Raw genomic sequence first — 23584 nt, forward strand, 5'->3', positions numbered from 1 at the left:
AGGACAGATGTCCTCCCTTCCACACGTGCAGGGTTGGCAGGGGGTGGGGGCATGTTTCTTCACTGACCCTCCAGGCATGTGAGGGAGGGATGGTCACTCTGTACTGTGACACTGATGTCTGTAGGCTGCCCTGAGTATAGCAAACAAAGCATACTTTATATAGGTTATAAAAAAAAGCAAACTGACCTAATTCAACTTAAATGACAACCAAAAGGCAAGTAAAGCAGACACATGCATCTAGGTGATGAGACTTTTTTATTTTCCAGCAGGAGATAATTAGTTCTTATATCCTCTCATAAATTACAGTAGTGGAGGTCTGTTAAAGTAGATGCTGATATCAGAGGATAGGAGGAAAAAATTTAAAAAATACTATTTTCATTTTCAAACCCCCACACAGCTCTCCTGCACCTCCAATATGCTGAACCAAAATTTCAGTGACTGGGTGTGAATCAGAATTTCAGGTTTCTTTTATTCTGTCTCTAAAAAAACAAACACTTTGTATGGGAAAAATAGTATACAAACAGAATCCTGTGCAAGATCTTTATGTCTTTAAGATCCTCAGAAATAATTACTTAAATACCTGAAATTGTGAATGTGTTCTTTTGTCAACATACAGGCATTCCTTTTAAAATACCATTTAGTGAAAGTTAACATGACTTTCTAAAGACTGATGTTAAGTATTCAACATATGTCTATACCTTACTACGAATACAGCAAAAGTTAAAATAAGTTTCTCTGTCTGATGTAGGATTTGAAGAATAATTTCCTGCACCACACTCATTGTCATAATCCTCTAAACTTTTATTCATTTTTAACTTCTCAGTACTCTATCTGAAAAGAGGTGAAGACTGACAATTTAATTCAAATGGAGGAAAGCAACTTTCAATTCATTATAGCTTCTTGATTCCAGTAAGGTGTTTGGAGAGCAGTTTTTTGCATTCTTCAGTAAAGTACCAAAGCCACTATAATATATCATCCATTTTAAGGCAATACCATAAGACCATTAGCAAAGTAGGAAGTCAGAATCAGGGCTGAGACCGTACTTTCATGCTTCACTAATTTGCCACAAAATGAGCAGTCTGATACTCACAGAAAAGCTTTTTCTGATTTTGCAAGGGTTACTCTTGTTTGCATGTTTGTCTGGTTTTGTTTGGGTGCTTTTTTAAGGTTATTAATGCATTCCTACGTTTCTTGGGCGTAAACCAACTATTTTACATAAAAGAGAACCTGCTGCACATTTATGTTTAATATTTTTTCTATGATTTTGTTTTTTAGCAGTATTGTCAAAAGCCTATTTTCTAGCAACATCAGCAAGGCACTTCCTCAGTGCCTACAACTAATGAATTTCAGTCCTGGCTACAAAACTCAAAGTAAAATACAGAGTAGCAAGGGCGCAACATGAAAATGATGTGAATTTCAACATATTAATATCACAAACCTAGTCAACCTTCCAAAGATTCAACAAAATGGAAGAGGTAATTTTTAAACAAATCATGACGGATATTATTCTGAAAATGGAGCATGCTTGTATTTCATATTACTTTATACTACAGTCACACACAGGGTTCTAATCAGCATCAACATCCTTTTCATCAGGAGTCTCGCATTAAAATAAGTGGAAAGAGACAATTTGTGCCCAGAAGTACCACCTAATTCAAACCTAATAAATGGGTGTAACAAATGGCCAGAGGGGACAGAGGCCATAAAACTAGTTTCAGGAACAGCAGCAACATTACTTTTCTGAAAACCATTCCACTGAAAACAGAACGGACGCAGTCGAAAAGCTCCAAGAAACGTTAGGGAGCATGTGTTGTGAACAGAAAGATTCACCACCCACAACTCATCCATAGGAAGAAGCAAGGTTAGCAGCCTAGGGCTGCCACACACACACAACCTGTCAAATAAAACTTATTTTCACTCTCAGTCTCCAGACAAGTGTCTTGGGCTGTGTATGGATTCAGGAAAAAGAGAAGAGAGACTAACTATGGCGATATTTAAAATGAGTAACGGACTCAAAATGGTAATTAGAGTATACAATTTTCATATCTTCTCTCATGTTATATAAGAGACTTTCAAGACCTGTTGGCAAGTCAGATGTTAGTATGATACTTGATTTAATTCTATCTCTCTCAAGTAGCACAAGATTTTGGGATAGAAGGAAATAGCATAGCATAAGGGAAAGGGTTTATTAAAAAAAAAGAAAAAATCCAACATGCCAGCTCTCCTTGTGAATTATTTCAAATTTAAGATGTTTTCCATTGATTTAGGATATAAAATTTTGAGGTAAACAGCTATTTCCAAATTGGTCAACAAAATCTTTATCTTTAGAATTAATGTATGGTAGAGTTTTAATATTTTCCCTTTTTTTGTTCTCCACCATTATTTTTCTTTACCTACTTCAATAGAATAATATTTTCCTTGAAAACATTGCATTTTAAAATGTTTTCCCCAAAATTCATTTCTGGTTATATGAAAAAAGCAAACTTCAGAAAAAAAAAACTTCAAAACAACCAAATTACTAATCACACGATGTCTGAATGAAAGAAACCAATAATTGCTACATTTAGTATTACAAATGTTTTTTTTTTTTTTTTTTTTTTTTTTAACTGGGGCTGAGTAAGTAAAACCATGGCACTAACAGTGGCACCAGGTCAGTGCACTCTGAAGGATTTTCAATTCAGGAAAAAGCTGAAATTACAGTGCTGGAACTGTAGTCAGACAATATGGAGAAAACAAGCCCTCAGTCTCCCCACAACTGATAACAATAGAGGTAGGGATTTGGGGTGTTTTTTTGTTTGTTTGTTTGTTTTTGTTTTAGCTCCAAGAATTAACTTTAAAATAGATTTCCCTTCAACATTGTTAATTACTGCAACTGACAGAGGAGTCTCTGACCATTATTCTGGTTATAAGAATCATTCCTGCCACTAAAATAAGGTGTTATTTAATTGGGCAGTTAATAAATCACAGTACTGTATCTCTTAACCAGCTGGACAATAAAGAACTGATATGGTTGAAACTGTGCGCATCTAATGCTTTATCAATCTCACACATAGCAATGAGTGTTCTTATAAATTGAAAAGGACACACAACTGAATTAGGAAAAACTGTAATGCAAATTGCTGTCAGTCCTGCAGACTCACAGCATTTGAAATTTTATCTAAGCCATTTGGCTGACTAAATATAATTCGACACAGATAAGCTGTGCAAGTCTTATCTGTACTGTCTTCCATGGAGATTGTAATCTGTGTTTCCTAATACAGACATACTGAATTTTTCTATTATTATTATTATTGTTTTGAACAAAATTAAAATTGTGTGAGAATGAAGGAAATAAGTGATCTCATTATCCTCAGACTATCTTTTAGATTCATCAGGGTTTTAATCAGTTAGGAGGATTCTTGCAAAGTAGCAGAGAAGACCATAAATTTGTACTGTATGCTTGTTTCTGAATAAAACAACTTCCACTGAGCTGTCCCTATGTGTGTTGCTATGAGCAGAGCATGGGCAAAGATGCTGATTCTCATGTCAGAGCAGCCCTGTGTGGCTCACCAGGCATAGCTCATTGCTACTCTGCTTCTGAGGATGGATGCCATTTCCTACCTATAGTATCCAAAGGCATAACCAAATCTTGAAAAAATAAAACTCTTCAGCACTGAGTCAGCATCAGCACAGTGAGGGACCAGGGGTTAGGTTTTGATTTTTTTCACAATAGACTTTCTCCTCTTGAAGGAGACTCAAACAGAACTTCTGGGCAGCCCAGTAGATACAGATGGCTCTTCAGATTCCCATACAAGAAGTGTGTTAGTCAAGGCCTTGGGGGATCAGTATGTTCATAAAAAGCCCACATGCTCACAGTTGGTACTCACTATGAGTCTCACAGAGCAGGATAAAGCCTACCTAGAGAGCAGAATTGGTGATAATCACAGAATGGTTGAGATTAGAAGGGACCTCTGGAGATCATCTAGTCCAACCCCGCCTGCTCAAGCAGGGTCACCTAGAGCATGTTGCACAGGATCACATCCAGACAGGTTTTGAATATCACCAGAGAAGGAGACCCCACAACTTCTCTGGGCAACCTGGTCCAGTGCTCCGTCACTCTCACAGGGAAGAAATTTCCCCTCACATGCAGGTGGAACTTCCTGTGCTTTAATTTCTGCCCATTGCCTCTTGTCTTGTCACATGGGAGAGTTGAAAAGAGCTTGTCCCCATCCCCTTGACACCCTCCCTTCAGGTACTTCTACACATTGATAAGATCCCCCCTCAGTCTTCTCTTCCCCAGGCTAAACAGGCCCAGTTCTCACAGCCGTTCCTCATAGGAGAGATGCTCCAGCCCTTGGATCATCTTCGTAGCCCTATGCTGGACTCTCTCCAGTAGCTCCGTGTCTCTCTTGTACTGGGGAGCCCAGAACTGGACACAGTACTCGAGATGAGGCCTCCCCAGGGCTGAGTAGAGGGGCAGGATCACCTCCCTCCACCTGCTAGCAACACTCTTCCTAATGCAGCCCAGGAGACCGTTGGCCTTCTTTGCTACAAGGACACACTGCTGGCTTGTGGTCAACTTGTTGTCCACCAAAACTCCCAGGTCTTTCTCTACAGAGCTGCTCTCGAGAAGGTCAGCCCCCAGCTTGTACTGGTGCCTAGGATTATTTTTCCCTAGGTGCAGCACTCTGCACTTGCCCTTGTCAAAGTTCCTAAGGTTCTTCTTCACCCAGCTCTCCAGCCTGTCTAGATCTCTCTGAACAGCCTTCTGATACATTCATCAGCCCCTCGTCCCAGCTTGGTATTGTCAGCAAACTTGCTGAGGATAAACCTCTGTCCCCTCATCCAGGGCGCTGATGAATAAGCGGAACAAGACAGGACCCAGTACTAACCTCTGGGGGACACCACTAGCTACAGGCCTCCAACTAGACTCTGTACAACTGATGATGACCCTCTGAGCTCTGCCTTTCAGCCAGTTCTCAATCCACCTCACTGTCCACTCGTCTAACCCACACTTCCTGATCTTGCCTAGGAGGATGTTATGGGAGACAATGTCAAAAGCCTTCCTGAAGTCAAGGTACACAACGTCCAGTGCTTTCTCCTCATCTACCCAGCCAGTCATTCCAACACACAAGGCTCTCAGATTGGTTAAGCAGCATTTCCCCTTGGTGAATCCATGCTGGCTACTCCTGATCACCTTCTTTTCCTCCATATATCTCTGGAGATGCCATCTAGAATGAGCTGTTCCATCATCTTTCCAGGGATGGAGGTGAGGCTGACCTGCCTGTAGTTGCCTGGGTCCTCCTTCTTGCCCCTTTTGAAGACTGGAGTGACATTGCCTTTCTTCTAGGCCTCGGGTACCTCTCCAGTTCTCCATGACCTTTCAAAGATGATGGAGAGTGGCCTGGCAACAACATCTGCCAGCTCCCGCAGTACCTGTCGGTGCATCCCATCTGGGCCCATGGATTTGTGGACATCAAGTTTGCCTAGAAGATGTCTAACCTGATCCTCCTCGACCAAAGGAAAGTCCTCCTTTCTCCAGACTTTCTCCCTTGTCTCCAGGTCTGGGATTCCTGAGGGCTGCTCTTAGCAATAAAGACTGAATTTTTGTCAGGAGCTCCTTGCTCATTCATACAGGTCTCCTGACCCCTTTGTTGGACTTCTTACTCATTGGGATGCACTACTCTTGAGCTTGGGGGAAGTGATGCTTGAATGTAAACCAGCTCTCTTGGATCTCCCTTTCTTTTTAGGGCCCTAACCCATAGCATTCCCCCAAACAGATCCCTGAAGGGGCCAAAATCCGCTCTCTGAAGTCCAGGGTTGCAATCTTGCTTATTGCCTTGTTTCCTCCACACAGGATTCTGAACTCCACCATCTCATGGTCACTGCAACCAAGGCTGCCCCCAACATTTACATCTCCAACCAGTCTTTCTTTCTTTGTTAGTACAAGGCCAAGCAGCACACCTCTCCTTGTTGGCTCTCCCACCGCCTGTGTCAAGAAGTTATCATGGATGCTCTGCAGAAGCTTCCTGGACTGTCTGTGCCTAGCTGTGTTGTCCTTCCAGCAGATACCAGGGTGGTTGAAGTCCCCCATGAGAACCAGGGCCTGTGATCGTGAGGCTACTTTTAGTTGTCTGTAGAAAGCCTCATTGACCTCCTCTTTCTGGTCAGGTGGCCTGTAGCAGACACCCGCAACAGCATCAGCCATGTTAGCCTGCCCTTTAATCCTTATCCATAAGCTCTTGACATCCACCCCTAGGCAGAACTTGATAAATTCCAGCTGCTCTCTCTCAGTTGATCTCCAGTTCCTCCTGTTTATTCCCCATGCTGCATTGGTGTACAGACATTTCAGGGAGGTAGCTGCACATGCAGGTTTCCCAGGAGGGGAGTAACAGGGTCTCCATAGCCATGTCTCATATGCACGCCTCCACCTGTATGCACCCACCAGAGGCATCTCACTTTCAGCGGTATTTTGTTGACTATCCTGTCTTTATATCTCTCCCTTTCCTCCATCCTCCCTAGTTTAAAGCCCTCCTTACCAAGCTGGCCTATCTGTTGCAAAGACAGGTGAGCTCTGCTTAGGGAGGTGGATCCCATCTCTCCCCATCAGTTGTCGATTTTCAGACAGGCTCCCATAGTCACACAAACCATAATCTTGTTGCCGACACCAGCAGCATAGTCAGTTGTTAACTTGAAAAATCCACCTACTCCTTCTTCCATCAATCCTCCTCATTGGCAGGATTGAGGAGAAGTCCACCAGGGCTCCCAGACCTCTGACCACCATCCCCAGAGCTCTGAAATCCTGTTTTATAGTTTCCAGTTTGCCCTTGGTAAATGATACCACATGAAAGAGTAGCAGAAGGTAATAGTCCAATGTGTGGACAAGCCTTGGCAATATTTCAACGACATCTCATATACAAGACCCTGGCAGGCAGCAAACCTCTCTAGATGAGAGGCCAAGTTGGCAGATAGGTGCTTCTGTCTTCCGCAGCACAGTCACCCACTGCAATCACTCACTGGTTCTTCTGAGTGATCCTGTGAGGCACAAGGTCTGTCAGCCCAATTGCTTTCCTTGAAGCCATGCTCAGCTCCTCTTTAGCCTGGAGGGCACTAAACCGGTTCTTCAACTGCAAGTCTTCAGGAAGAGCAGGGGCTCTTCTTCCCCCATGAGGAGTGACCAGTTTCGAGCCTCTTTCTACAGTGCTGTGATGCACCATTTCACTCAGCGCAGAACCCTCCAGCAACTTCTTTGCTGCAGGTGATTGGGACTCCTGCAGCACTACAGTCTCTGAGAATGCCCTCTCTTCTGCTCATTTTCACAGATGTTTCACAGTCTACTGACTTCCTCCCACAACCCCATTACCTGACAACACAATTTACCAACAACAGCACACCTTGTGCTTCCTACAGCTGCCCTTGTCTACCTCCCCTCTCCTGTTAGCAGAATCACCCTCTAGTTCCACAGGAGCCAGCAGAAAGCCCCCACAACATCCAACAAGGTCCCCAAAATTTCTAAGCAGAACCCAGACAATGCTGCACAAACTGCTACCCCTGCTCACTGTGCTCTAGGCCTGGCTCCTATATAGGCCTCTCCCTAGCACTGACTCACAGGATGCTTGACTCACCCTAACCAAAGGCCACCTGGATCAAAGGCCCCAACTTCCTTTAATCAGGAGCAACAAGAGTACTCCTTATTAATACCTATGCCTAGTTAGAACTAGGTGCTAGAGCTTCTCCTATGAGAAGTTAAGGCCTTTCCTGTTAGCAGAATCACCCTCTAGTTTCATGGGGGTCAGCAGAAAGCCCCCACAATATCCAACAAGATCCCCAAATTTCTAAGTAGAGCCCAGATAGTGCTTTGCAAATTGCTGCATCTCTTTGCCGCCTCTGTTAGCTGCGCTTTCATATAATGGTATGTGAAAGATATTTGAGCTGCTACTGCCCTGCTGAAGCCTCCCAAGAGATAAGGGTGAATCCTTTTGGAGATTCACAATTCAGTACATTTTACTGGAACTTTATTTTTTCCTCATTGAAAAAGAGAGAGATGGAACAAAAAAGTATGAAAATAAATGTTAATGAAGCAAAAACTGGATAGAGAAAGATAAGAGCAAGTTTTGTCCTCCATTCTTTGAAGAATATGTATATTTTAACATTCTGTCCTCAATCATTTGTTAAAAACTGCTATTAATTAAAAAAGAAAAAAGAAAGAAAAAACACCCAGAGAAAAAGTTCTGGAACTATTTTTCTTTCCAATTGTAGTATCTCCAAATTAGTGCGTGTTTCATCTAAAAAATCTATTACTGGCCTTCCCAGCATTCGTACAAACTGCTACTGCTTTCCTTCCACCACTATCCTCTTACTCTTCTCCAGACAAAACTCTTAATGGCCACAGATGATTGAATTATGGGTCAATTAGTCAAACTGCACTTAGTCTTCCTATTCCTGGACTACCATGACTGCTAATCTTTCTGATACTGCTAGCTGTTGCTTCATAATTATAGTACTACAACTACAGGTACTTGGCAGTTACCTTAATGAACTTTTCTAATTTATGTTTTAGTTCAGACATAACTAGCAGTGGCCACTTTTAAAGGGCAATAACTTGCCATTAATCGTATATATGGATTGTCTGACAGAAAACATTTTGAATCTTGTACTATTCACACAAGAGAACCATAAAAATTTTATGTATTCCATTGTTCTACAAAAATTGTTTTATTTTACCCTGTCTACCTCACATACCAGTAGATTTCAGTTCTGTCAGGAGGCTGAAAAAATGCCCCATTGTCTGAAGAAAGACTGTATTCTAACATGATTCAAACAAAGGCTTTACCCCTATGCCATAAAAAGGAATGGGAAAGGAATGTATATTCATGAAGAATTTTTTTCCTGAAAGATTTTAAACCTAATACCACCTTCCAGACAAATACTTGTTTATTGTTCCACAAAATTCTCACATTGTATGTCAGTTTAAAAAGCGACTTCCCAAAAATGAAGCCAGTAAAAAAATGTCATCGAACATATGACAGCTGAAAAAATGTAGATTTTCTTCTAAATCAGGAATGAATCTAAGCCCTAATTCCAGATCATTCGTGGTTAAAGCCCCATGCTTTGAAATTTGAAGTCAGATTAACATTCATATGTATCGTTTTTGGCATTAATACTTTTTCAGGTTTTCTATGGGGATAGTTCCAGTTTGATATTAGTTCCTTAGTTCACATCATGAGCTATTTCCAAGCCAATTTTGTTATGATAAGAAGTATTCTGGCCAGGGCAGTAGCATAGAACTCTTGCTTTTTTTATTTTAATTAGAATAAGATTTTTAAGAAAGAATTTCATTGTATAGACTACCTAAAATCTTTTAATCCTAATATGTTACATATTTGTTTAGTTTTCAAATGATGTACCTGATGCTGTAAGTGCTTGCTTCTTAAACAGCACTTGTTTTTGCCCTAGACCTGACAGTTGCAGATGACATGTTATGTCCCTAACACAATCAATACAGTACAGGAGAATGTAGTAATATATCCAGTATATTCTTTCCCAACCCAACTAAAATTGAAGCATAACACAAAATAATCACTTCCTCCACAAATACAACTTTGCAAACAGTATAATGCATGTCTATGAGGAAAGCAGTACCTAAAAGAGTTCCTGTTTTGCACAAGCACAGTGCCTGTGCTGGGAAGCTTGCAAACAGCTAGTACAATACCTGCACAGATGACAGGAAGAAGACAGCATTACAATCCTAAACAGATTTACAACTAGAGGTAGGACACTGATTGGCAGCAGGGCAGGGAAGCACACCATTTGATATGATGTGAGAACATATACTGTCCTTGGTCAGTGGGTTGCTTGGAGAGGTGCTGCTATAGCTTGAAAAACACACAGATCTTTGCTCAGATCAATAGATAAATGACAAATTCAGTGTGAACTGACAAAAAATTAACATTATTTAATCTGACTGATACACTCAGACTAATAATAACACTATTTCAACCTCTGTTCTTTTTGTATACATTAACATAAAAGATGTCATTTCATAGATCCCAGATTTCATTAACCCTTTAGCAAGTGGAATTTAAACCAGTATAATTTGAATTTACTATACCTCACTAAACTGCTGGCTGTGTCAGGATCTTGTGCTGTCACTGTGCCAATAGCAGTCCCGATCTTTGCATTTTCATAAACTTCCATGACATAAGAAGGCATAGTGAAGAGCGGAGGTTCATCCACATCACCAACAATGATCTTCAGCATTGTTACATCTTTAAATGGTCCCAAGTGTGAAAAACGGAAATCAAGATGAGTATTTGCTCCTTCTATATTAAGTGTATAGGATTTCTTTTTTTCATAGTTGAGTGGCTGTTGGCAGAAAAGAGGTTTATTATTACCATTCTGTGCTTCAATTTAACTTGGTAGTTATATACATTTCCAATTTATCTTGGTATTTAACTAGATTTCTTCAGTGTTACTAAAAAAGGACAACATTCTGTGATATCCCAACTGCCACTGCTGTACAGTTGTAAACAGAAGGATACAAAGGACATAAAGCAAGACGATTCAGCATGTCTCTCTAATAAAATTTTGGCAAGGTGATAGTTTTTTAAAAAAAAAACCTCAGAGTTGAGACGCAGCAGCGGTTGCTTTTTCTAAGATCATTTAATATTTCAGAATTTTATCACCTTTCAAATTTTATTGTTCAATGAATTGAATTATATTCTAATATTGAACAACTGATATTGTTCAATATTAGAAAAGTTAGAGACTGATGTATCCCAAATTAAATTAATTTGATACATTTAATTAACACATTTCATATTAACATATCCCCAAAAATCTTTCAGGCACCATCTCTTAAATTAGCAGCTGAAAAAAACTACTCTGCAGTTTTCGTAAGACGTAGCAACTTAAACAAGTAGCATGCCTAAACGTGCACTTTTATAAACTGAGTCAAATGCATGGGACATCCTTAGTGTCTATACCATTTTCTTTAACAATGAGAGAGTCAACAATTTGGCCTTTCTCTCTGTGCTCTTCTTCACTGCACCTGGATCATATGCACTCATACATTGGGGAGAGTCTGCAGCTGAGAAGGTGCTCTCATCTAGGGCCTAATGTTCAAAGAAAAAACAGTAAAAGGCTCAGATCTAGCGCCAATGCCATTTTAGCCTTGCCTTATGTGACCCAATAGATTCCCGCTACGAATCCTACCTTTCTATGAGGAAGGAAGGGGCTGAAGTCTGACTCATATATCCTTCTGCATGGATGCTTCCTTTCTTAGGAGCCCCTTTTCTACTTGCTATTATACATATGAAAATTTTTATCTCTTTTCTCAACTAACTCCCATCCTCCTCTAGAACATTACAGGCTCACTAATCACAAAACCTCGCAATTTAAACTGAAAGAGAGGAAATGAAACTTGCATATGCAGATTTAGTTGTGTTCCCTTGTCCGCAAGCATGATGGCACAAGGCCACTGTTCTGTTTCAGTGACATTTCTGACACTGATACTACTGTTAAAACAAAGAGTAGAAGTTGGCTGATAGTCTTAAATTCTGCAATACGGTAAGTTCCACAAGCTCCTATTGTTGTTAGAAACCAGCATGAAATCACAGAACATAATACCACAGACCAATCTAACTACATCAGATTATTATGTACCAGTTTTGCTGACTTGATATACTCATTTGAACCTGACATGACCATAATATTACACTGTGTTATAGAAGATATACGACAAACAGGTACCATGAGGCATGACATACACAATTCTCAACCCTTCCAGTGTCAGAGAAAATAGTAGGGGAGACTAAAGGGATGTTTAACTTAAAAGTATGCAGGTAATGAAGTTCCATTAGCAAAAACAGAACCAAGCAACATGTTTACTGAAAGCTGTGTTTATAGAACCATAACTTTTTGGTGTCCTTTTCTGTGATCTCACAAAAATAACTGATTACTTTTCATACAGAGAGAATCACAGATTTGTTGTGAGGACAGGTTATTTTTTTCTATATATCGTCTCTCAGGCTTACTGAATTGCTGAAATAACTTTGAATAAATAACAGTTCAGGCCAGGTGCACTAGACATCCTAAGAAACTTTCAGGTAACTTAGGTTCACTGCAGCTTCCAACTTTATAGACCTTGAAACTCACAATCAATCAGTGGCATTAACTGTATTATTTACTGTGCTGCACAGATTCTATTTACTTTAACTCATGGCCTGAGGACCCAGTTCTTTTCGGGTTGTGCAGAGAACAACAAAAGTTTAAATCAAGAACTAACAGTTTCTTAAAAACTCTTATTCGGTCTCAGAATGTGTGCATTTTCCATACAGCATCAAAGCCAATCTCTCAGCATGGAAGAGCACCCCAGTGATTGTAGGAACTGATTGCAATGATGAGCATAAGGCCAAGCTAGAGGAGAAGAATCTGTCAGATCTACCATATAACAAGGCATTTAGGACCAAAGTTGTTTAAAGACAGAAGTGTTAAACAACATTCCTTTTTAATTTTTGGAACTTCTATCTCTATCTGTCCTATCTGTCTACACTTAAATTAAGTTAGGCAAGTTAAAACATGCCAAATGGTCATTTACATGTTTCATGAAAATACGCAGTTATGCACAATCATAAAGCAGATTTCAGAGCTTTCCACTGTTATTTTTTCAAATATGCTTCTACACTGAGCAGAAGTACTCCTTTGATAGACATATGACAGACACCTCAACTCTTACTGGGTTTCAAATTTCAGGCTTCAGTCAATTTATAAAGAATAGGTAGATTAATATTTATTATTACACTGAGGAGAGTAGATAGTTTATATAGACCTATACTACCACTAAGTTTCCTACTGTCACAGAGCATAGACATAACACTAAAATAACAAAAGTTGCATATATATGGAAAAGCTACATTACAGCAGATCTCCTTCGATATAATCTCAAGACACTATTAAAAATATTTACGAAATGAACTACTTCCTGAATGTATATTCTCTTCTCTCTTCTATATCATGCATTCATCCATGCCACAAAAGAACTAGGTCATGATCTGGCACTGAAATCCCTAAAGGCAAGTAATATGGCATGACCCAATGTGTCTGTGTAGACCTAACAGCCTGACTGAAAAGGACTCAATACAAATATTCACACCTTAGATCAAAGCTAAATAAGTACTTCCTATCACATTCAACAGTAGAAAAGTAGTACCTAAGGCAAGAAATATGAGAAATGTGTGACTTGTCAATGCCAGAGTGTATTTTGTAGTTAAAATCTAAAGTAAATTTGATTGATACGGTGTAAGAAATGTAGTTGGTCAGGATACATCTATGCTATTTATTTCTTTGTTTTCTCTTCTCTGTACTGAAGAATAATTAATTCACTCTCTCAACTCTAACTGAATGAGACTTTTTAATCTCTCTTTTTCTTTCTTAACTTCCTGAATATATATACATGTAAATTTTAAAGGTGTGGAAATTTATCATAGCCTGATAAATCTACTACTATGAAAAATAGATCTAAGTATATTATTAAATAAATTAATAAAGAACTATATTTTTAGTAAATACAATTCTGTAATCCTAACATGTATCAGATGTCATTCAGAGATTTAAATGGTATTTCTGCTAGGAATAGAGCAAATACTAACTGGTCATTTGCAGTCCTCTGAGGTATATATATTCTAATATTAAACAAGCTTACAACAGGATGGCAAATTGTAACTATCACTCTTTGTTAAAAAACGGACTTAAGAGTGTACTGCCAATGTTTGTTAGGCTGCAAGGGAAAATTAATTTCCTTCAGAATGCACATTAATTATGATACAGAATGTAAAGTCTCGTTTTCTTTCTTCAGTGTAGGTATTCAATTAGATAATATCAACACTTCTTTTGTTGTTCAGAAGCATGAGGATAATCCTTTTAAATAATTAGAAATAGCTGAGGTTTCAAGGAGCCTAAGGTTTTAAAACTATACCAAAATAAAATTTTCTCTTTATTGTCTTTCTACTTCTTTCCAGAAGTTCTGAATTCAAGTATCAGATATTAGGACATACAAGAACAGCATCTCACTCTCCCACTTAGGGATTCACAAGGGTGAAAAACACTACTAAGATGTTTAAAGGATGGGAGCATCTCTCATACGAGGAAAGGCTGAGAGAGTTGGGACCATTCAGCCTGAAGAAGAGAAGGCTGAGAGGGGATCTTATCAATGTGTATAAGTACCTGGAGAGAAGGTATCAAGAGGATGGGGCAAGACTCTTCAGCAGCACCTAATGATAGGATGAGAGGCAATGGGCACAAATTGAAACAAAGAAAGGTCTGTCTGAACATAAGGAAACACTTCTTTTCTGTGAGGATGACAGAGCATTAGAACTGGTTGCCCAGAAAGGCTGTGTCATCTCCATCCTTGGAGATATTCAAATGTTGTCTGGACAGGATCCTGGGCAACGTACTCTAAGCAGCCCTGCTTCAGCATGCGGACTAGATGATCTTCAGAGGTCCCTTCCAACCTCAACTATTCTGTGATTCTGTGAAAAGTTTTGGCCCCAAAATGATAATTCAAAATAATTTATATTTCCAAAGGAACTATTTCACTATTTCATCAGATTCACCACAGGACTCATGTACCTCCAAGTAACTGAAGAGAAAGGTAGCTGTCCTTTCTTAGCCCTTGCTTCCTTCAAAAGAAACAAACATGCAAATTATAAGGATGCAATCGTAAAGCTTATTAAGACATCCATGCATTTCCTGTACATACAGACTGTATGATTCTGATTTTCATGCATGCCTGAAAATACAAGCAACCACCCACAGAGCTAACTGGCAAAAGTGTTAATCAGCATAATGCAGTTTATATTTCTCCAAAAAAGAGTAGCAGAGTTTCATGGGAGAAATAAGTAGCAAAAGTACCCATTTCCTGAACATTCCAGGATTATTAAACAAAATGGAAGATATGAGCCATTCAGACCTTTTTTCTGGGAAGCCTGGTTGATACTTGCTGATTTCTAGTTAGTAACATTATAGCATATCTCTTCTCCAAAAGTTACAACAAGCGGGAACGTGCTGACCACTCACTCTCTGATGGATCCAGAGAATAATGGCCTTTAGTATACTGTTTTGTTTTGCTTTTGTTTTCCTCTGATCATGCAAGCAAGTAATCCCATGAGACAAAGGGGAAACCTTTGTCTCAAAAAACAGAGTTTGCAACCTATACTGTGTAAAAGGATTTTTGAGACTGAAAGGTAGCTCCATGGGGTTCACAAAGAAGAGAGATGGTGAAAGTATAGCCCAAAATGAGGCTAGAAGAGATTCCTTCTGACATTTGCAGACTCTGCAATTATGTTGACCAGCCTAGCATGGAGCTTCTAATAAATTAAATTTTTGCATCAGAACTTCAAATAAGTAAAATTTCATGAAAGTTTCAGAAGCACTTCTGGTCTTCAGACACAGAATATATATTTATAAATACAGCAATAAATATAGCAATAAAATACATTTATTTATATATTTAGACCTAACTTCTCTGATGTGCCTACAGTATATTCTTCCAAAGAAGTACTAGAGGAGATAAATCATTCTGTCCTATTGTTACAGAAGCTACTGCACCTGATTTACAAAACGAAACTGATTATTAGTGTATATTCTGTATTACAGCTAGGCTGTTGAAACGATTAATCTTCAAAGTCAATCTAAATTAAAAATACTTACAGCACATAGTACGTAAAATATGTGTTAAATTGTGTTCAAAGTCAGAGCAAAAGAGAAAAAAGGGACCCATGAGATCACCTTTTTATACAGTACTCTACAAGAGGATGTTCTCTGAGGGAAGAATGGAGGTATGGGATGACAAGTTACCTGTTTTTGAGATGGCAAATTTCAGCTCAACTCACATGTAACATTAAGCAAAGTATATACCTTCTTGTCTTAAATCACCGTCACATGTATGCTTCAGAAAAGGCCTGGTAACAAATATTTTTGCATATTCTAAATTATATTGAAAATTTCTCTCATGCTATTTTGTTTGACAAAAACACTGCAAAACCTGAATGAACACATTTGAGGTATGAATTATACTACAAATTCTTCATTTTCTCTTTGTGTTCTCTATTTGCAATATGTGTTTATTAAGCAATAATAATGATGAACTTTTACACAGAAAACTGCTCATTTTGAATACGAAAGAAGAGATTATGGCATTAGTTTCATCAAGGTGAATATGAGGTATTTCACTGGTGTAAAGGTAGAGTTTACTTTCATGTCAGTGAAATAGGTGGATATTATCCAAACATTATAAAATACTTCCTGAACGAAAGCTTACTGTAGTAAAGGGAGAGATAGAAACCACTTTTAAATTATTATGAAAAGTGACAAAAATTTAGTGACATAATCTTATATTAAGTGCAAAATAAAAATTTACATTACCTACCTACCTACCTACATCATTCAGACATAAAATGTATTTTCTTTATAATATTTTTCTTTGGATTCTCTTTTCTCATATTTTCTCTTCCAGAGCTTCCGGTTTTCATTTCTCTTACTAGAAATGAAACAGCTAGGCCCAGCACACATATTACCAAAATATAAATATACATTAATTTTCATTTTTTAGGCTGCAAGATATAATTCATGCATACAAGATTCAACAACAAGCCCGCATAAGAATTGCTAATTGATGTCTGTTAGTCCAAGTGAAAACTGAAATCAAGAAAGGATTTCCCCTTGTTGGAAAAGTTTTGAAAAAAATAATTGCTCAAATATGATAACCTAGTTCTCTTGATATAATAAAACTAAATAGAAAGCTCACCACAGAATATTAGCATAAACTGGCAGATACTTCAGGAAACATTTGATATGAACTCCGTTTAGAGGACTTAATACGGAGATAGAATTATCTGTAGAATTAATTTGTGTATGGAATTCAGTTAAGAATGACCAAATGGCAAGAAGGCTTTACAATTAATAGTTTAAACAGACTGAGATAAGTATAGGAATTCATATAAATGATAATACTGTGATGGCTAATACACAAGTTATGTTCTGGGCCTTTATAAGTGCAGATATGCACATTACACAATGTACAATACTTGATCCCTTACCTGCCAGTTGGCAGGTAAGTCAAGGAACAGAAGTCTGTGAAAACTAAATTATACATTCACTGCCACAGATGAAATTCCTAGGTCAACATTCAGGCAATTTGGAGCCAACAGTACTACTTCTAGCTGAACTTCACTTCTTCCAAGAAGTTTCACGAGCAAAACTATCGTTCAGAAAAAGAAGAAAACCTTTCAATAAACAATCCAATAAGATTAAGTTTTATTCACTGCATTTGAATGTTAGTTAAATATTAAATATGACCATTCAAAAAGCACATCAGTTTTAAATAATTTTTTCTTTCCTGAATTTCTCTTCTCAGTCCACTTCCTGCAAAGGTTTAAAGTGTCTCAGGGAAGCACTGTGGAGAATGTTACACTCCTTAAATTCATGGTCCATTAGGTTTACATATTAAAACAGTATTTTGATCATGGCATCTGCCTATTTGACATTTTTTGGCATTCTTCTTCTTTGGCATTTTAATTACATACACAGAGATGCTTTTTAAGCCTTTTGCTTACCCTCTTAAGGGAAAGAATTCCTTCTCGTGTTTCTTTGTCAGTGGATATGGAGAACACACCAGAGCCATCACCGTTTATGATTGTGTACTTCATGTCTGCATTTGAGCCAGTGTCTGCGTCGTTTGCCTTGATTTTGCCGACTGCTGATCCTACTTGAGCTGATTCAGGGACATACAGCTGGTAATGTTCTGGGGAAAAAAGAATAGAGTTTAGATGATATTTTCTAGCCCACCTAAAGAACTGAATTTTGAAGTAATCAAGAGAGTACATCATTAATCTTAAAGAGAAAATGCTGCTACTAAAAAATTTAGGCATGCCTAAATTATGGAACCATTATGTTTTTGATACACTTCTGTGTAAACGGAGCAGTACTTCATATACAAAGCTGACAAATAAGACCTATGAACATATATAGATTCCTGAATGAATTCAAAGTGAAATTGCATCTTACATGAATTTCTTGTTCAAAATCAAAATTAGCTAATAAAAAGTTTCGGTTTTCAGTCATTTTTGCTGTTCATCATGTAACACGGAAATTATCTCTGAAATTTATTTCACACCACCATGTTAAAAAGTACATCTTCTCCATAGTCAAAAAAATGTCTTCAACAACTTACCATCAAATGCAGTCAAATTAGTAATATTTCTTTTGACCTGAAAAGTCATTATATCCTATATCTATAGTTTATGTTTAAAAATCTAGTCAGTTGATTTTGCAGCACTGAATCAACATGCATGTTTTCTATAGAAAAATTTGTGCCTCAAACCCTTTATTTTTATTTATTTATTTATTTTTTGTCAGCAAAAATCCCTTTGCAAGCAAATATTTATTGGTATCCATGGTAAAGGAAAATGAACATAACAGATACTTAAATGCGTTCTACAACACTGACCATAAAAAGTACCCATAACAACTCTGATGGCCCTTTAGTATTTGTGTAACTTGATAGATTAATCATTAGAAAGTGAAGTATATTTTTGGAAAAATTAGTCAAAGTAATTGCTGACCCAATTAGTAGGCATAATGGCTCATCACATCGTCTACAAAGCAACTATTGTCTTGTCAACAAGCTGCATACAGTATGCTTATGGAACATACCTTCTCTAAAGTGCAAGATATTGCTTTGTAAGCGAGGATCAGTTAATACAAGAGTAGGGGGAAGAACTACAGTAACTCTAGCATCTTCCAATTCTTACACTTTTAAACATGTTTTTTAACACACTGTTTATTGTAAGATAGCATAGCTCTGAGTCACTGTAGCATGAATATTTTAAAATCTTAAGAAACTCTTTACAGAGTTCTGTGTTCCTTTCCTAATGTTGGAAACATTCCATGGCTCAATGGAAAGAAACAAGGCTGTTTGGAATCTTCCTCTTTTTCCAAGTTTGTATTTCCAGCAGTTGTAAGAATATCAATTATTTAACACTATATAACACTAAGGGAAATGTGACCATATCTGAAACAGAAAATAAGTTACTACGCATTAGGGGATTCTCAAGGGAAATAAGAACTGTCCAGCAGAACAACACAAAAAGTAGAATTAATCATGTAAAAAAAAAAAATTACCAACAGCGATGTAACAGTGAAATTGATTAGATATGAATTCAACTAAAATGCATAGTTAATTCTTTGATATGCATATAAAAGTCATCTTTATGAATTTCAAAATAGGTGAATTCTTTTGAAACTTTTCATGCTTACAGCTGATCTCAGCTGACACTTTCATATTGCTGGTTGTTTTATTTCATACATAAAATCAGATTGACAGGATGAGATACATTTTGGAGTTTACTTCTTTTTAAAATGAATGTGAAATGTGTTTGATACCTTTGCTCTGACTAATGTATCCCATAAAAAAATGAGATCATAAAGCTATGTCATGTAGATATAACCAAGCTTCTTCAGGAACTGGAAGTGTTAAAGCTGAGAGATGAAGTGAACTAAATAGAGACTTCCAAATACTCAGGCTACTTCAAATATATCCACATGTGCTTTATAATCACACCCTAACTGTTGGCCATCTGTTTAAAAGAACATTTTACTGATACCAACTTTAAACTTTAAAAAATATTAAAATCTCAAGCAAAATACACATTTGAAAACATGATTTAATTAGTTCTGTAGAACTGAAATGTTTCAGAAAATGATGTAATGAAAGGAATAGTGTTAAAAGCTAAAAATTGCCAGATCATGAAGTCAGAAATGCTTCTCAATAAGAATTCAACTACTGCTTCACAGAAATAGCCTGAAGATACCTTGTACAGACAGGTGCCAATTAATAATTACAAGTAATACTATCTGAAATCAACAAATGCATAAGAGAATAAAATTCAGCAACATGAAGGTGTGAGAAAACATTTTATTGACATTTATTTAGACTAGAGCTGAAAACAGGAAATGTCCTTGTTACACACTGAGTAGTTGTAAATTTTATTCCTGTAAATTAAATTAACTTGATCAATTGAAAATTTCTTTGGGCATTAAATAAATTTTGATAAGATTAAGAATAAAAGGGATGTGGAATGGGAACACTATGAATTTATGAGTCTTATTTTAACCTATCTGCCTGTCTCAAATTACCTAAAAAAGTTTGTCAGAGATTCAGGAATGCTCAGGATTAGGCATCATTCTCTAGCAAGAATTTACCAAACTGTCTGAATTTAATACGTTCCTACACTCCAAGGATTGTGGCCTTCCAAGAGCTAGTGTAATAGCAGGAATTTCACACTGTCTTGAAGCTGCCCTAAATTGTTCTAGAGGATCTGTCCAGTGGAACACAGATCAAGATTCCATAGAGGCAATTTGGCCCTCAAATTTTATGTTAACGCTCTTTTAGATGCATTCACTTGGCTCTTGAAATGAGCAAAATGATACTCTTTCCTCGTTTAGGTACTTTATAGGATAGTGGTATCACTTTGCAAACCTTTAATCTATGCAAATTAAAACATAGATCAAATACATATAAGCAATCTTCATCTTTGTTTCAATAAATTATATAACTTTTTTGTTATCATAATACAAAAACAATTTACTGATTTTTAGAACAATTGACTTCTCTTCCAATTAGCACACAGGCAACCTATAAGGCTGTTCTACCTTCAGGTTCAAAAAAGTATCTGAATCTCTATCTGAATCTCTGCAGAAGAGAAACACAACAGTATATCGTGCAACTCAACAAGTATGTTATTCACTTTATTAACAAACATGCTATTTACTTTATTTTAATTATTAATCTATTCTATTGATAAATTTGGACTTACTTGTCTAGGGTACAATGTCCTCTGGAACAGTAAAAATTATGTTACTTGAAAAGGAAGGGAGGAGAGGCATAATACTAGGCAAATAAAGTGAGAAATGAGAGTAAATATTTGGCATTCTTGTTGTTTGTTTATCCAAGCTATAGTTTCAATAACATGAGGATAAATACTGCTTGGTGATGAACCAACAGATGCATTCATTCATACAACATAGCTCACACACTGACTCCTTTGGCTATCTACTAGCAAACTGATAAACATAGCAACTGAGTGCCTTAATGTAAAATGCTGCCATATCTTAACTATATATAGAAAGAAAGCTTTTTTTTTACCTAAAACTACATAGATGTTCAGTCATGAGCCAAATTGGTGAGATATGGAAGATATGTGGACAGTGAGGCAGCCTCAAAGGATGATGATTATCAGCAAAAAATTCAATTGGTAGCCAATTAGTAGTAGTATCTTTTAGAGATTAGTATGGGGACCAATACTATTTAATGTCTTTACTAATAAACTAAATGATGAGTAGCATGCACTCACAGCATGTTTGTGGATGACATCTACTCAGTGGGAGCAGGCTTGAACAGGCTGGAGAAATGGGCTGACAGGAATATCAGAGAGTTTAGTAAAGGCAAATACAAAGTCCTGCATCTGTAGAGGAACCATAGAGTCCCATGCACCAGTACGGTAGGGCTGACTGGTTATAAAGCAGCTATGCAGAAAAGGATCTAGGTATGCTCATGGACAACAGGTAGCCCATGTACCAGCAATGCAATTTTGTAACAAACATGCAATCTGCATACTGGGCTGCCTCAGCAAGAGTGTTGAGAAAAGACTCAACGAAGTGATCCTTCACCTCTATTCTGCACTTGTGAGACTGTATCTGGGGTGTTGCTGGGCTCACTGCTGCATCAGAGACATCGATGTACTTGAGTCAGCCTAGTGGAGGGCTACTAGGACAGTCACAGAGCAAATGACATACGATGAAAGGCTGAGAGAGTTGGGTTTAGTCTTGAGAAGGCTCAGCAAAGATTTTATTGTTGTCTATAACTACCTTATGGGAAGGTATAGACATGTCAGAGACAGTCATTCCTCACAGTTTCATTGTGGGAGGATAAGAGCTAACAGTTACAAACTGGAAAACAGGAAATTCCAACTCAATAAAAGCTTTTTTTTTTTTTTTTTTTTTAAACAAGAGGGTAGTCAGACACTGCAGCAGGCTGTCCAGACAGTTGTAGAAACTCCATTCTTGGTGGTATTCAAAACCTGACTAGATAAGACCCTCAGCCACCTCCTCTAACTGAAATTGCTTTAAGCAGGGTTTTGAGTCGTATGACCTTCTAAAGGTCCTGCATGACTCCATGCTTCTGTGATCCATGAAGTTATACCTCAAGTTTTACTGTAAGTTTTCTCTGACAAAATCACAGTTCAGCTTCAATTCTGGACTGAACTCAGTCTTGGTAGGTGGCTTTCTGCTGTAAAGTTTTTCTTCATTAACACAGATGTTTATTTGCTTTACATGTAAGACATGATTTTGGATTTTCTTTTGAGACTGCAGCTTTTTAAAAGTCCATTTCTCACAGTCTTTCTTGGATAGCTGTTACATAGCCATCTTCTTTCAACTATGATTACTCTGAATATAATAAATCCAAATTGTGTTTGTTATGAAGCCAATAACTTCTGTATTTCCAGCAGCTCAGTCAAGGAATTTCATAGTCAAGACCTTTACTCTGAAAATTCTTTCTGATGACAATATCCCTTTCATTTTACTAAACTAAGGAAGAAAAATTTAAGATGTGTAAATTCAGCTTTTTTCACAGCCAAAAAACCTCTTTGCAATTTCTAGAAAAATATCTGTACTCTAAGTGAAGTCTTTACATATTTGCAAATATGAACATAACTGACACTAAAATAACCTTCAAAACTTAGACAGCCTGCTTGCCTTGAAACTTCGAAGAATATAGTCCTCTTGGGCTAATTTTAGGAAAAAATTTCTTCTTAGATGTGACAGACTTATTTAGCTGAAAGACTTGTGCATCCCCATGCTCCTGTTTTTTACATCATAGTACAGACTTTATGAGTTATCTGTATGATTAAGATTACAACCAATGACAAGTTTCATTTATGTTTCATGCAACTTTGTTTTTATAGAGAGTAACTAAAAGTACCAGAGAAACTTCTGGATAATTTTCTGAATTTAAAAGTATTCTGGCTTGTAAAAAGTGTGAACTTTATGGGTAAAATGCAAACAGAAAGCAAGCTGTATTTCCTGTATTTTCAGATTCAGTGTTTTCCAGTAGGTATTGAATATCCAACTATGTATTTTCTGTGCAAATGTGTGAGAAAAACAACATGCACACTTCACAATCATCACTAATGAACAACTTAATGGTTGGGCTTGATCTGCAGCAGTCTTTAGAGCTGTGCTGTGTCGAGCCTGCACCACGATCCAGGCTACATCAGGCAGCTTGGGTCAGCAGAGAGCAATAGTAACATTTATAAAGAGAACCTGCTCCATTTGGACTATTTTTTCCTGGGGTTAGTACAGCTTGGATTGTGCTCCCATTGGGGGTTAGCTTCACAACGAATATGAAAATGAAAGCCATAATGGATAGATCCTAGTTCTATCTCTCCATTTAGAAAACCAAAACCCAAAACCCATTACTGCCCCATTCAGATCCCTTATGGAAAAAAAAAAAAAGAAAGAAAGAAAGAAAGAAAAAGAAAAAGAAAAA

The 23584-nt window shown here is 37.5% G+C and overlaps 1 protein-coding gene across 4 annotated transcripts in view; it reads right to left on the reverse strand.

Annotated features, from left to right (window-relative positions):
- CDH18 (cadherin 18) overlaps window positions 1-23584 on the reverse strand; it is a 168823-nt gene that overhangs the window by 40231 nt on the left and 105008 nt on the right. For 3 of the 4 annotated variants that reach the window (XM_062567997.1, XM_062567996.1, XM_062567998.1), the window contains 2 exons: window positions 17592-17779; window positions 10091-10344 (listed from right to left, as the gene is read on the reverse strand). In XM_062567997.1, the coding sequence (XP_062423981.1) occupies window positions 10091-10344; window positions 17592-17779 (442 nt within the window). The remainder of the gene's footprint in view (window positions 1-10090; window positions 10345-17591; window positions 17780-23584) is intronic. The other variant, XM_062567999.1, reaches the window with a different exon arrangement.

The sequence above is a fragment of the Rhea pennata genome, chromosome 2, assembly GCF_028389875.1.
Source record: "Rhea pennata isolate bPtePen1 chromosome 2, bPtePen1.pri, whole genome shotgun sequence".
In the NCBI taxonomy this organism is placed as follows: domain Eukaryota; kingdom Metazoa; phylum Chordata; class Aves; order Rheiformes; family Rheidae; genus Rhea; species Rhea pennata.